Source organism: Pygocentrus nattereri, chromosome 13, assembly GCF_015220715.1.
Source record: "Pygocentrus nattereri isolate fPygNat1 chromosome 13, fPygNat1.pri, whole genome shotgun sequence".
Classification (NCBI taxonomy): domain Eukaryota; kingdom Metazoa; phylum Chordata; class Actinopteri; order Characiformes; family Serrasalmidae; genus Pygocentrus; species Pygocentrus nattereri.
Genome location: NC_051223.1, coordinates 5,916,344 through 5,931,582, shown reverse-complemented (window position 1 = coordinate 5,931,582; position 15,239 = coordinate 5,916,344). Strand labels below are relative to the sequence as shown.

Below are 15,239 nucleotides of genomic sequence, written 5' to 3'. Positions count from 1 at the left end.
CTGCCTTCACACATATATGAAATTGAGTGAGATCCCATTCTTAATCCTTAGGGTTTAATATGATGTTGGCCCACCCTGCTATAACAGCTTCACCTCTTCTGGGAATGCTTTCTACAAGGAAAGGAGTGTGTTTATGGGATTTTTGACCATTCTTCCAGAAGCGCATTTGTGAGGTCAGACACTGATGTTGGACGAGAAGGCCTGGCTCACAGTCTCCACTCTAATTCATCCCAAATGTGTTCTATTGGGTTGAAGTCAGGACTTTGTGCAGGCCAGTCAAGTTCTTCCACACCAAACTCGCTCATCCATGTCTTTATGGACCTGCTTTGTGCATTGGTGTGCAGTCATGTTGGAACAGGAAGGGGCCGTCCCCAAACTGTTCTCACAAAGTTGGGAGCATGAAGCTGTCCAAAATCTCTTGGTGCTGAAGCATTAAGAGTTCCTTTCACTGGAACTAAGGGATCGAGCCCAATTCCTGAAAAACAACCCCACACCATAATCCCCCCTCCACCAAACCTTACACTCACAATGCAGTCAGACAAGTTCCGTTCTCCTGGCAACCACCAAACCCAGACTCATCCATTGGACTGTCAGATGGAGAAGTGTGATTCATCACTCCAGAGAACACATCTCCACTGTTCTAGAGTCCAGTCCACTTTACACCACTGCATTCCACGCTTTGCATTGTGCTTGGTGATGTAAGGCTTGGATGCAGCTGCTCAGCCATGGAAACCCATTCCATCAAGCTCTCTATGATGTTCTTGAGCTGATCTGAAGGCCACATGAAGTTTGGAGGTCTGTAGCGATTGACACTGCAGAAAGTTGGTGACCTCTGCCCACTATGCCCCTCAGCATCCGCTGACCCCACTCTGTCATTTTCCGTGGCCGACCACTTCGTGGCCGAGTTGCTGTCGTTCCCAATCGCTTCCACTTTGTTATAATCCCACTGTCAGTTGACTGTGGAATATTTAGTAGTGAGGAAATTTCACAACTGGATTTGTTGAACAGGTGGCATCTTATCATGGTACCACGCTGGAATTCACTGAGCTCCTGAGAGCGACCCATCCTTTCACTAATGTTTGTAGAAGCAGTCTGCAGGCCTAGTTGCTTGGTTTTATACCCCTGTGGCCATGGAAGTGATGGGAACATCTAAATCCAATGATTTGGATGGGTGAGTGAATACTTTTAGGAATATAGTGTATTTCGGGACAGGGCCTTTGATTTAGCTTGGAACGAGCAACTAGGACCAGCAACACGGTAGATCAGGACAACAGATCATTGTACTAGACAATCACTGCACACGCGGTGGGTGGTCAGTAAAATGAAAGAACGAAACCATCAGTGTATCATATTTATTGAAATGAAATTAAAAAAAAAAAAACAAAAACAAGAAAAAGGAGAAGAAGCAGGACTCGTATGAAAAATCACACAACCATAATCGGCCTGAGTTGGGAGGCATTCCCAAATTCTTTTACAAAAGATAGATCAAGTGAGCAGAGCACAGCAGCTTTCTACTTCATTACAAAAGCTTTACTTTGGCTTCGAAAGCTGCCCTAACAGAGAAGCGCGGAATATTTTGTGCTGCTTCTACCAGACGGCCCGGTGGGGAGGCGCACCAAAAGGTACGGTGTACATCTTCAGCCTTTTTAAACCATAGCAAAAATGACTCTTTGGATGGTTCAAATCAGAAATCTCATCAAAATATCATGTACACTTGTTTGTTATCGACAGCCCAAGCATTATTAACGCCTGTGAGAAATACTTGGTTTTCTTATCTGTATTGGATACTAACAGCAGTAGTGCAGAATGCTACACCTTGACAGACAGCATGGTGGAACTCAGTCCAAGGCAGCAACGTCCAACTGTGATACAATTTTAAGGAGACTTCGACCAATTTTTCCAAATGTCTGTGTAATTCATTCACTGAGATGTAAACAAAGCCATTCTGAGAGAAGTATGGACTCTTTCCAGTGGTGGTGAATGGAACCAGAAGTCGCCATGACTACAACACAGATATAGCCAATTTATTCTGTATCCAGAAGCACCAACGAACCTACGTGTGTCCGGTTTATATATGTTGACGATGCTAAAATAGTGGTCAATTTCACAAAAGTAAGTTTTCTTTGGGGACTATTTTGCCTTAGAACACCCTTCATGTATCCCTCCACAATGAATGGATTACAATACGTTTTAAGCCAAAACATCACTATTCATAACCACTTCATCTAATAACTTTGTGGGCTTTTATATGGAATGTTGATGGTAAAAAAAAAGGGTGTAAATTTGGAAAAATATATATTTATACCAGGGACTATTTCTGCACATGCAATGCACAGTGTACCTAATAGGTGCTACGATCAAAAATGTGTATCCTGGTACTAAACTTAAGTTTGCTAACAGTGGCTTATTATTCTGACATGTCCCTTCTTTTTTACATGTTAACAACCAAAGTAAAGCTGAACAATATACAGACAAAACTATGTTAATATTGCTTTCTAACTCTAGCCATGCAAGCCCAGCTAGAACACTGCTAAATGCTGCTTCACGTCAGTTGTTGCAAAGCTCAAGTTGGGTTCTTGTTCAAAAGCTTGGAGCAGAAGCTACATTCTGGCGTTTGCACAGGCACTGTACTATGACTATTGCACTATTTAAGGTGGACCAGGAAATCCGAATACTCCGTCAAGTCATTTCACCCACATGACCATCCGACACTGCTGGAATTTGGAAAATATTGGTCATTAACACTTCAATACCAGCAGGTCCACAGCTTGCTGCGTAGACAAGGCCTCAATTTATGCGGATTCACTGATGGTACAAGAGGAAATGAGCTCAGCGATTGCTCAAGTGTTCATGTTAGGCTAAAAGTAGCTGCAAAAGAGCGTCCTTCCTTTATTTCCAATGTCTCAGAAATGACCTAGCCTACTTTGGATGAAACATATTATACAGCGGGAGATGATCGAGGGTCTGCTGTGTTTTCATTTTTATTTAAAATGTGGCAAACATCCCTGACTCAGCCACTCAGCTAAACGGACTAACGTTGGCATTGTTTGTAGGCTGCAATATCTGCGCTTATCTGTAGCAGTTATACACTGGCATAACCGCTCTGACAAAGCTTTAAGAAACCACTGTAGCACTAATTGCTTCCTGGGCCAAAAAATCTCAAAACTCTCTCAAACATCAGGCAGTGATTTATTCATTAAATGCCTTTAAATGCTTCAGATGTCTGGTTCCATTGTGACCTCCATTGTGAAGAATTATTCTTGGCAAGTTTCTCTACTATAGAGCGTTTCAGACCAAACTGCTCCGAATGACCGTTTACATCTTAGTAATTAAATTCTGCAGACATTTTTAAAAATGGGTTCTCCTTTAAGGGTTTCTACATCGCAAAACCCGTGGCACATGAAGTGAAATCAGCCTCAGCTCGTGACTCTTCTAGGCTTCCACACCAAACTGGACCACATTCAGGCGTACACGCACTTGTGCAGCTTCAGATTGCGCGGGTCCGCGTAGCGCTTTCCGCATTTGTCACATATGTACTGCTTCCCACCTCCGTGGACGTGGCGCTTGTGCGTTCTCAGGTGGCTCCCCTGGCTGAAGCATTTGCCGCAGTACTCGCAGCTGTATGGCTTCTCGCCGGTGTGGATCCTCTCATGGAGCTTCAGGCTGTTGGTGTTGTTGAACCACTTGTCGCAGTAGCTGCAGCCGAACGGCTTGACGTCCGAATGCGTGCGGCCGTGCGAAATGAGGCTGCTCTGCTGGCTGAAGCTCTTGCCGCACTCCTTGCAAGTGAACGGCTTCTCTCCGGTATGAATCCGCTTATGGATTTTGAGGTTGACCGCCTGGCGGAAGGTCTTGCCGCACAAGTCGCAGGCATACGGCCGCGCGTCCGTGTGAATGCGCTCGTGGTTACGCAGGTTGACGGCGTGCCGGAAGGCTTTGCCGCACGCCATGCAGGAGTGAGGTTTCTGGCCCGTGTGGATCAGCTGGTGGGTGATCAGCGTCTTGGCTCGTGTGAAGCTTTTGTGGCAGATGGTGCAGGTGAAGCTCTTCTCGCCGGTGTGTGTCTGCTGGTGTCTGGCCAGGTTCTGAGCGATGTTGAACTTCTTCCCACACTCTTCACAGCTGAACGGCTTCTCTCCAGTGTGGATTATCTCGTGCGTCTTGAGGTGGGCCGCCTTTCCGAAGCATTTGCCACAGACTTTACAAAGGAAGGGCTTTTCTCCCGTATGAACGCGGTGGTGATCCACGAGGCTCTGTTTATGAGCGAAGGCCTTTCCGCAAAGCACGCAGCCAAAGGGTTTCTCGCCCGTGTGGATGCGCTGGTGTGATCTGAGGTTGCTCAGGGTGGAGAAACTTCTCCCACATTCTGTGCATATGAAAGCTCGCCTTCCACCAAAGCTTATGGCATCCTGACCACCCTCACCGCCCTCTTCTGGGGGTCTCCCTTCGCCTGAAGCCAGCTCCAAGTTACCTGTAATAAGCAAATACCAAATATTATAAAAATACCAAACAAAATACTCAAAATATTGAGTTTTAGAATTTGAATGACTATCTCTGTTCTTGGCCAAAATGGCCAAAAGTATGTGAACACCCCTCCTAATTACTGAGTTCAGGTGTTTCAGCCAGACAGATTGCTAAGAGGTGTATAAAATCAAGCACATAGCCTTGCAGTCTCCACAGACAAACACTGGCAGTAAAATGGATCATACTGAAAAGCATGACTTTAAACTAAAACTGTCATAAGACTTTTACCAAGTCAGTGTGTGAAATTTTTGCCCTGCTAGATCTGCCACAGTCAACCATAAGTGCTATCACTGTGAAGTGAAGTGTGTAGGTGCAACAACCGCTCAGGTACAAAGCAGCAGAGCACGCAAACTCACAAAGGGGGCAACCGAGTGCTCAAGAGCATAAAAAGCATCTACCTGCTGTTGCACCACTCACTACAGAACTGCGCATTAGAAGCTCCACTAAATGGGTTTCCATGGCTGAGCAGCTGCATACAATCCAAAAATCACCATGTGCAATGCCAAGCATCAGCTGGAGAGGTGTAAAAAATGCCACTACTGGACTCGGGAGCAGTAGAGGCATTTTCTAGATTTTCTAGTCACTATCTTGCAGTCAGATGGACGAATCTGGGTTCGGTGGATGCCAGCCCAACGTCTGACCTCACAGATGCTCTTTTGACTGAATGGGCGTAAATTCCCACAGACACACTCGATAATTTTGTGGAAAGCTTCCCAGTGAAGTGGAGGCTGTTGTAGTCGTAAAAGGGTAAAGTGGGGCAACTCTATATTAATGCCTATGGTTTTGGAATGGGATGTCCAACAAGTGGTGATGGTCAGGTATCCACATACTTTTGGCCATATTCTGTATTAGAGTCGATTTTATGGAGACAGATTAAGCCTAGGCTTAAGGCTTTTTAGTCTAGTATTAAACATACAATAAACGATGCATATTTACATTTACGGCATTTGGCAGACGCTCTTATCCAGAGCGACTTACAATTCGATTATTTTACACAGGAAGGCCAAGGTGGTGTTAGGCGTCTTGCCCAAGGACTCTTATTGGAATAGTGTAGGGTACTTGCCCTGGTGGAGGACTGAACCCCAGTCTACAGTGTAAAAGGCAGGTGTTAACCACTACACTAGCCCAACCACATATTGTATATCGTGAAAATGTTGTGAAGCATTGTGATACAATATTGTTGCCATATCGCCCACCCCCATTCCAAACTTACCTGCAATAATGGACTTCAAGTCAATGTTTCCAAATTCATCTTTGATTGTCACAGCCAGGGTTAACGGAGACTCGGGACGCTGAGAATCCTCTGCGTCTGCAGCCTGAGAAAATAATATGTTCACTTTAGTGATGCTTTATTGCACACAAATCAAGGTACTACATAAACAGTTTACCTTCATAAAGACCACCAGCAATAAATGCTTTTTTTCTTTGACTATATTTCTTCTCTGAATGCTCTTCAGTCATAATCACTTCTCATTTCTGGAGCTATACAATAACTCAGAGTGTCCTAACAAGCACATAGGTGCGTTAAAACTGCCCGATTGTCTCAGGAACCACCTGCCACAAACATCATTTATGGCTGCGGCAGCTTACCTCGTTTTGCGTTCTCGTCTCGGAGTTTCTTCCACATCCATCATAGGAATGTTCCTCCTCTGAGATCAAATCATAAGAACATCTTAAAAAACTAAAGATTGGATTAAATCTTTCAGAGAAAAACAGCAATAGGCAAGCATAGTAACTCTTAAATGTGGGTGTCTTGATTCTACTCTGACTCGTACAACTTCGGAAAACCCAACAAAATAAGCCCCAAAATTCAGCTCCTCAAATCAGACACAAAGCCCAGGCATGTCATAGCGCCCCCTCCCTGCCTCTTTCAATCAGAAATTCCAAAGTGCCTACTGTCCTTTACACTGTGTGAATGGACCAAAAGAAACGGCCCAAAATGACTTGGAAAAACGTCTGGTTCCATTGGCTTACGTTAAAAGTAAAGTAGGTTTTTTCCCTTCTCCTGTAAAGTTACCATTGTGGAGATACAAGGTTTTAATCCAATAACAGTGATATCAGAGATGGTCAGAAACGACCCAGACCCCGATTGGCGCAACTGTCTAAGCGTGGGTTCTATCATCAGGAGCCCTAGAGAGCACAACTGGCCTCGCTCTCTCTGGGTGGGTAGGATGGCGTAGGATGTGCGTGGGGTCCTCAGAACTGACTCTGGGACATCCGCTTTTCTTTTTCAACACTATACAAAAACCACTGAGTGACAAGGTTGAACAATTTTAGGGAGAGAAAAATATCACAGACCAATATCACAGTCGCAGTTTAAGTTGGGATTATTTCCTATAAATTAAGGCCTGTTATTTGGCAGCGAGGATGAGAATATCCACTTTTCCTGGCCTGACGATTGAACACTGAACATAGCGTGATAGACTGTCAGTTCAGTGTGGTTGTGATGTCACAACGCATGGTTGCTTTGTTGCTTCTGATCCATGTTATTAGGTTAAACATCCCCCCTTAAAGGCAGGGTAATGTAGGCTACGATTGCTCTCGCGATCTGAAAACGGCACGCTTTCAAATTGATTTTGATAGAAAAATGATTCTTTCAGCCGTATTTGGCAACCTTCGCAGTGAGCCCTTACCCAGCCCTCCCACTGAGAGGATGTTCAGAATGCTCCCCGGCTGCTTCGCTCGTTTCCCTGAAAATGTCTTGCACTCCAGGTCCAGCAGAAACTTGGTCTCGTCCACCAGTTTGATGATTTTGCCCAGAGCCTCGTTGCCCAACACTTCCATGACTGACGCAAACTTCTTCTGCAAGAACAAACACTCATTAATCTACTCTGTCTGGATACATATAAATACATAAATACACACACACTGTAGTTCTACAGTTACAGACTGTAGTCCATCTGCTTCTCTGATACTCTGTTAGCCCCCTTTTACCCTATTCTTCAGTGGTCAGGGCCCCCATGGACCCTCACAGAGCAGGTACTGTTTGGGTGGTGGATCATTCTCAGCATTGCAGTAACACTGATGTGGTGGTGGTGTGTTAGTGTGTGTTGTGCTGGTATGAGTGGATCAGACACAGCAGTGCTGCTGGAGTTTTTAACACTGTGTCCACTCACTGTCCACTCTATTAGACACTCCTACCTTGTCGGTCCACCTTGTAGATGTAAAGTCAGAGGTGATAGCTCATCTGCTGCTGCACAGCTTGTGTTGGTCATCCTCTAGTCATTCATCAGTGGGCACACGACGCTGCCCACCGGATGCTGTTGGTTTTCAGTCCAGCAGCGACACTGGGGTTTTAAAAAAAAACTCCAGCAGCACTGCTGTGTCTGATCCACTCAGACCAGCACAACACACACTAACACACCACCACATCAGCGTTACTGCAGTGCTGAGAGTGATCCACCACCCAAATAGAACCTCCTCTCTGAGGGTCCATGGGGGTCCTGACCACTGAAGAACAGGGTAAAAGGGGGCTAACAGAGTATCAGAGAAGCAGATGGACTACAGTCTGTAACTGTAGAACTACAAAGTGCTCCTATACAGTAAGTAGAGCTGATAAAATGTACAATGTGTAGAAACAATGAGGTGGTCATAAAGTTATGGCTGATGAGCGTATAGATGAATATTAATGAGGAGATGATGAGTCATCATCGCCTACCAGTCTCTCCTCGTTCTCTACTGCTGTTGTTGCTTGTGGTGTTGTTTGATTGCTGTTTGTTGTTGTTGTCTCGTGCTCGTCCCGCAGCAGCAGCGTGCTCATCTCCGCCACCGCCGCGCGGATCAGCGCCTCCAGCACTGCCGCCAGGTGCGCGTGCAGCGCCAGCACAGGCATCGGCACGAGCGATCGGTCCAGCAATCAGAAAACAGCGATCAATTTTAATCAGTTAATCGTTCATAAAGATCCACGAACAGCAGAGCGGTCAGCAAACACACCGCAGGACACTCAGCTGAAGCGGGAGCTTCACATCCGGGCAACTGTGTCAAAATAAAAGCTCACCCAGATAAAAGTCTGCTAACTCGAAACACAAACTTTTGGAAGGTTTGAAAGAAATACAAATAAAAAACTAAACGGATTTGGCGCTCATAATCTGCCTTATCGTGTTTATCTTTTAGCATATATTTAATTGTCATTCATGACCGGGGGAAAAAAACTCAAAAAAGCGTTATTTTTTATTGACTTATATTATATTTTATTATGTGTCAGGGATTTTTCGACCACGTCCATAAATCACGAAGTTTCTTACAAAATAATAGTATTCACAAAACTAGCCATATTCAAAAATTAGCCCCTCAAAGTTAGCACAGTCTTTAAATTAGCCTCACAAAAATAACAGCAACACAGCAAAAATAACAGCAAAACTCAGCCCGGCAACAGTCACGATATTCACAACTCAGCCCGGCAACATCACGATATTCACAACTCAGCCCGGCAACATCGCGATATTCACAACTCAGCCCGGCAACATTCACGATATTCACAACTCTGCCCGGCAACAGTCACGATATTCACAACTCAGCCCGGCAACAGTCACGATATTCACAACTCAGCCCGGCAACATCATGATATTCACAACTCAGCCCGGCAACATCACGATATTCACAACTCAGCCCGGCAACATTCACGATATTCACAACTCAGCCCGGCAACATCACGATATTCACAACTCAGCCCGGCAACAGTCACGATATTCACAACTCAGCCCGGCAACATCACGATATTCACAACTCAGCCCGGCAACAGTCACGATATTCACAACTCAGCCCGGCAACAGTCACGATATTCACAACTCAGCCCGGCAACATCACGATATTCACAACTCAGCCCGGCAACAGTCACGATATTCACAACTCAGCCCGGCAACAGTCACGATATTCACAACTCAGCCCGGCAACAGTCACGATATTCACAACTCTGCCCGGCAACATCACGATATTCACCACTCAGCCCAGCAACAGTCACGATATTCACAACTCAGCCCAGCAACAGTCACGATATTCACAACTCAGCCCGGCAACAGTCACGATATTCACAACTCTGCCCGGCAACATCACGATATTCACCACTCAGCCCAGCAACAGTCACGATATTCACAACTGAGCCCGGCAACAGTCACGATATTCACAACTGAGCCCGGCAACATCACGATATTCACCACTCAGCCCAGCAACAGTCACGATATTCACAACTCAGCCCGGCAACAGTCACGATATTCACAACTGAGCCCGGCAACATTCACGATATTCACAACTCAGCCCGGCAACAGTCACGATATTCACAACTCAGCCCGGCAACAGTGACGATATTCACAACTCAGCCCGGCAACAGTCACGATATTCACAACTCAGCCCGGCAACATCACGATATTCACAACTCAGCCCGGCAACAGTCACGATATTCACAACTCAGCCCGGCAACAGTCACGATATTCACAACTCAGCCCGGCAACATCACGATATTCACAACTCAGCCCGGCAACATTCACGATATTCACCATTCAGCCCAGCAACAGTCACGATATTCACAACTCAGCCCGGCAACAGTCACGATATTCACAACTCAGCCCGGCAACAGTCACGATATTCACAACTCAGCCCGGCAACAAGGAATTTATGAATGAATGATTGAATATCGACAAATCTCCAGTTAGAACATGCGTTAAAATACAGTCCGCCTGCAGGAGGCGCTAACGTGCCCAGCACATCAGAAAGCTCAGCGGGGGAAGAAGCGCAGAAGGCGGCAAAGTGCAGAGCGGCTGAAGAGAGAGAGAGAGAGAGAGAGAGAGAGAGAGACAGAGAAAAAACAAACAAATAAATAACCAGCTTACCAGAGAGATAACCAAAGTAAGTTTTTAACCCAGCTGTTTAATGTGTCTGTCTGTCTGTGATTCAGGCTGTGTGTTGATGACTGTCGGGCCGACGCTGAAAACGCGGGCTACTTGTTCGAATTCTCCGTTCCACCTTAAATAGTGCTGCAGTTACAGGTATTTAAGGTGGAACTGAAAACTCTGACAAGAAGCCAGGTTTGGAGAGCAGGCGGGGGAGTGTTGAGGGTATTCGGGTTTGATTTGGGAGATTAGCTTCTTGGCGAGGCTCTTCATTGTTTCTTCAGTCGGCTTAGCTCAGTAAACCGCGTTTGGGCTGAGCTGAAGCCGCCAGCTTCGCCTTCTGGCTCCGTTCAGCAGTGTTCAAATTATTGAAGGCGCTTTTGGGAAAATGCTGAGAACCAGGGTTCTTTAGTGAGGGAAATGGTTCTATATAGCGTCAAAACTGTTCTTCTGATGTGTTGAATACGGTTCTACATAACTTGGAACCTGTGACCGTGATCGGACGCCTCCTGTGCAGCAAGTCCAGTCGTGAAATTTCCTCACTACTAAATATTCCACAGTCAACTGTCAGTGGGATTATAACAGAGTGGAAGCGATTGGGAACATGAAGTGGTCAGTCATGTAAAATAACAGAGTGGGGTCAGCGGATGCTGAGGGGCATAGTGCGCAGAGGTCACCAACTTTCTGCAGAGTCAATCGCTACTGACCTCCAAACTGCGGCGACTGCAAGTCAGGCCTTCTCGTCCAACATCAGTGTCTGACCTCACAAACACTCTTCTGTCAAAATTCATATAAACACACTCTTAAACCTTGTGGAAAGCCTTCCCAGATGAGCTGAAGCTGTTGTAGCTGCAAAGGGTGGGCCGACATCATATTGAACCCTGTGGATTAAGAATGGGATGTCACTCAATTTCATATGCTTGTGAAGGCAGACAAGCGAATCATTCTGGCAGTATAGTTTATCAAGCAGCAGGTGTTAACATATGATCGTTTCTCCAGCAGTCATGGGTTTGTTGGAGCATTGTGAGCAGTTCTTCAACACTTCCAACCTCTATGAGGTGCTGGGGGTCCCAAAGGGGGCAACGGATGCTGAGGTGCGACGTGGCTACTACAAACTCTCCCTGCAGGTGCATCCTGACAGAGCCAGCGGAGACCAGGACGCCACCACCAAGTTTCAGGTAGAAGGCAGCACATTTATTTCAGTAGCCCAGCACCACTGCATGAGTAATGAACACCATTGTATTACTAGACTTTATTGAGTTTTTCAGGCCATATTTATCACAAAAGAAAACACACTGGTTGTCTCTGTATTTTGATAAAATGAGTGAAAAGGATTTTCACCAGCATTCTGTAAAGCCTGTCAGTCTTGGATACTGTGGCAAAGAGAGAACACATTTGTGGGCAGAGTATTTGTAAACGATCTCCCATTGTGACCGCACACCTGTCTAAATCATGTTGCGTTTGCCAACAGATCTTAGGAAAGGTCTACGCTGTGTTAAGCGACAAGGAGCAAAGAGCCGTCTATGATGAACAGGGTGTTGTGGATGAAGAGTCGGACTCCCTCAGTCAAGACCGTGACTGGGAAGAACACTGGAGAAGGCTGTTTCCAAAGGTAGGACAACCTGCTGAAGTACTTCCTTCCAATAATATTGGCGGCCTTTGCAAAGATGAGGGATACATATTAATTTCAGGTTTGATTTTTGATTATAAGGTAGAGATTCAGTTTAAAATTGGACATCTGATTATTATTAATACCCTCTAACAGAGTGAGTTTTTAAAATCCCCTAGAATTGATAAGCCCAGTCATCTGAGCAAGCATGGGTTAGCAAAAAGAGTTAGCAAAAGCCCTGCCAGTCCTGCCCACTTTACTCTGATTGGATACACCTCAATGCCTAGTTTTGATCAATGACTGAGATTGATGAAAGACGGTAAATGAGAGATGCTCAGGAAAGACGGCAATGCCATGTTATTTTTCCATAGACCGTTTTAGCATTAATTTTTAACAGTACTGTATTTATTTTATCTTTAGTCATAATGGGTTACCGGTATAGAAGAAATATTTCCTTCAGCTGAGGCAAAATCAAAAGAGTTGGGTTTAGTATAAAAAGGTTTTCATATGGCATATTTTTGAAAACTGGAACTTGTTTATCATGAATGTCAGGTTAAGAGATCTATCTATTACTTAAGAAACTTGACTGATAAACGTAAGAAAAATGATCACCCTTACTTTTTAACGCAAGTACCCTGTGTGTCTGCTTGTCAGATCACGCTGCAGGACATCATGGACTTTGAGAAGCAGTATAAGGACTCAGAGGAGGAGCTGCAGGACCTGAAGAGGCTCTACCTGCTTCACGAAGGAGACATGGATCAAATCATGGAGTCGGCGCTGTGCTGTAGTCATGAAGACGAGCCTCGCGTGCGGGACATCCTGCAGCGTGCCGTTGACGCTAAAGATATACCTGCTTACAAAGCCTTCACACAGGAGAGCTCCAAGAAGAAGGCCAACCGCAAGAGGAAGGTCAGTGATTTGTAGCTGCAACACAGGACAACACACAGAGCTCTGTTAGTGTTTATATGTTTTTATATAGAGTTAAGATCACTGGTCTGTGTTTTCCAGGCGAAGAAGGAGCAGCAGGAGGCCGAGGAGATGCGAAAGGAGATGGGTCTGGACGCTGAGGACAGTCTGGTGGCCATGATCCAGGTGAAATGAATACAAATCCCATTAACAGACTATGTCTGTTGCCCTGAGATACGAACAGTTCTATGTGAAAGCCACACTTTTGTTTATTTACAGTCAAAAAGCCCATTATATACAAGTTACTCATCTTTATTTTTACCTGATGCTGAAAAAATAATAACTTGTACTTAATGGTCATTTTGACTGGAAATTAAAGAAATGGAAGAATGGTCTCTGACTTTTTCATGGAACTGTACTGGAAAAACTTGCATTCAGAAATAATAACTTTTCAGGTGAAGAGAACATTCTTCTTATCTTTTGCCTTACGTTAATACGGTGAGGGTTTCAGAATTCAGACACATTTGTTGGTTGCGCATGTCCACTTCAGGTCAGCTGTCCACTTCAGGTCAGCACACAGTATGTTTCATTCACTGATGTGTGTACAAATGATCCGACCACACAGAAAAGGGTCTTTAAAGACCTTAACATCGACATGCCTGTGTGCATAAATTTGGTCTAATGTTGGTGAATTGGATTATTCTAAACTAGCACATTGGGTACGTCGCCATATATGACTATCCAGGGTCAAACGAGACTCTAACATTGCTAATGTAATGTTTGGCATAATTAAGTAAGCTAAGATGAATAAATGGTATTTTTAAATTGACACATTTATTCAAAATATGGTGTCTTGAACTGTTTGACATTAGCATGCTACACCTTTATAAACCAGTGTGCTTATGAGCACCAGAGGTTGCAAGAGCTTAGCAAGCAGGCCAAATAACAGCTTCACAGCACAGGTTCAGTTCTGGCTCACTGAGGCTTCACTGATGGACTCAGTTCTGAGGCAGTTGTTCCATTATACTTATTATTTATTATAATTGTTCCAGACCTTGTTCCATTATACTGTCCCTAGTAGCATTATGGGCTATACAAAATCAGTTTCATGCACCACAACACGGGTTCAATATGTGCGAGGTCAGATCCAAATCTGGGTGAGTGACTGAAGTCACTGAATGAATCTCACCTGTTCTGTGGTCTGGTCAGCTGACACAAGCTCTACTATGCTTTCCTTAGTATAGAACAACATCCAACAGTTGCTCAGGTTATGGTTTAGCATTTAATGGGTGGTGATGGTTTGACAAATGATACATTTTACATTTAAGGTGATGTTAATTATGTTGGCCTTTTTTCTTCTGTCCCTGCAGCAAAGACAGAAGTCCAAAGAGAAAGGATTCAACTCGCTCATCTCGGATCTTGAGGCCAAGTACTGCAAGAAGAACAATGCAGGGAAGAAGGGGTCCAAAAAGTGACCGTTATTCATACCTGAACTGGACAAAGATGCCTGGACCTAAACTGACTGCTTAAATATAATTGAGATGCAGTTGAAGGCTTCTTGAGCTGTTTTCCAGCCACATATCTGCACTTTGTGAACTAATTCAGTTTTATTTGTGTTCTATTCAGTGCATAGTTGAGCAGCACCAACCCTTTGGGCCAGACGAAGCACATCATGTGGGGATTTCAGCTGTCACAGCACTTGGTTTACTCTTTAGAGACCAGACACAGACTTAAAACAGCTCCTCCTCACTGGGGTGAGAGCATGACTGTAAACAGTAACAGTAGATCATTTTTCACACTTATTACACATTAATTGTGTTTCTTATGCATTTATAAATGCTGTGCAAACATTTCCGAATAAATGCTAAAGCTTTCCTGAAAACACTGCAGGTCTCTGATGCCCTGAATGTCTTACAGCCCAGAGCTACTGATCTTCATTTCTAGATTAAATACACAAAAACAAGTTTCAGTTCTCAAAAAGAAATTTATTAAGTCAAGACAATGGATTATTCAAGGTTAACTTAAAGTCCATTCTGGAGGTAGACATGATATTTGACAAAAACAGGGAAAGCCTTAAAGTTTTCACTTTATTTGTGGATTTATTTCCCAAATTGATTTACTTTCTCTTTTCTGCTATTTATTTGTTTTTATCTATTTATTATTTTGGCTTGCCTCACAGTTGCACCCTTTTCATTGGACATTTATTCAGTCCTTTGTCATCACATCTTCAAGGTCCTCGTCGCAGTACTGCAGCGGTCGGTTCGGCCACCTGCTTCAGTGTGATTTAGCACCAGATGAACATTCAGCTTTCACATGTCCAGGCTGATTTACCTTTAAGTGGCTTCATCAGAGAGAATAATAGAAATAATAATAAA

The 15,239-nt window shown here is 44.5% G+C and overlaps 2 protein-coding genes across 3 annotated transcripts; one reads left to right on the top strand and one right to left on the bottom strand.

Annotated features, from left to right (window-relative positions):
- Positions 1-3,170: 3,170 nt before the first annotated feature.
- On the bottom strand, positions 3,171-8,631 carry si:ch211-207i20.2 (uncharacterized protein LOC568537 homolog). The gene is made up of 5 exons (XM_017710574.2): positions 8,183-8,631; positions 7,158-7,326; positions 6,115-6,173; positions 5,738-5,840; positions 3,171-4,471 (listed from the first exon to the last, which is right to left on the bottom strand). The coding sequence occupies exons 1-5, from the start codon at positions 8,354-8,356 to the stop codon at positions 3,462-3,464; spliced, it is 1,515 nt and encodes a 504-aa protein (XP_017566063.1). The 5' UTR covers positions 8,357-8,631; the 3' UTR covers positions 3,171-3,461.
- Positions 8,632-10,222: 1,591 nt separating this feature from the next.
- On the top strand, positions 10,223-14,748 carry dnajc9 (DnaJ (Hsp40) homolog, subfamily C, member 9). Of its 2 annotated transcripts, none has more exons than XM_017710579.2 (6): positions 10,223-10,365; positions 11,349-11,527; positions 11,821-11,961; positions 12,613-12,867; positions 12,967-13,050; positions 14,235-14,748. In XM_017710579.2, the coding sequence occupies exons 2-6, from the start codon at positions 11,354-11,356 to the stop codon at positions 14,337-14,339; spliced, it is 759 nt and encodes a 252-aa protein (XP_017566068.1). In that variant the 5' UTR covers positions 10,223-10,365; positions 11,349-11,353; the 3' UTR covers positions 14,340-14,748. The 2 variants fall into 2 exon arrangements, with proteins under 2 accessions (XP_017566068.1, XP_017566070.1); XM_017710581.2 differs by having other exon boundaries at positions 10,238-10,365; positions 11,352-11,527.
- Positions 14,749-15,239: the final 491 nt, after the last annotated feature.

Excerpts from the sequence above, each read along its gene's own strand:
- dnajc9 (XM_017710579.2), top strand. The coding sequence starts at position 11,354 with ATGGGTTTGTTGGAGCATTGTGAGCAGTTCTTCAACACTTCCAACCTC. Across the intron at positions 11,528-11,820 it reads ACGCCACCACCAAGTTTCAG|ATCTTAGGAAAGGTCTACGC; the intron begins GTAGAAGGCAGC and ends GTTTGCCAACAG. Across the intron at positions 11,962-12,612 it reads GGAGAAGGCTGTTTCCAAAG|ATCACGCTGCAGGACATCAT; the intron begins GTAGGACAACCT and ends TCTGCTTGTCAG.
- si:ch211-207i20.2 (XM_017710574.2), bottom strand. The coding sequence starts at position 8,356 with ATGCCTGTGCTGGCGCTGCACGCGCACCTGGCGGCAGTGCTGGAGGCG. Across the intron at positions 7,327-8,182 it reads TAGAGAACGAGGAGAGACTG|AAGAAGTTTGCGTCAGTCAT; the intron begins GTAGGCGATGAT and ends TTGTTCTTGCAG. Across the intron at positions 5,841-6,114 it reads AGACGAGAACGCAAAACGAG|GCTGCAGACGCAGAGGATTC; the intron begins GTAAGCTGCCGC and ends TTATTTTCTCAG.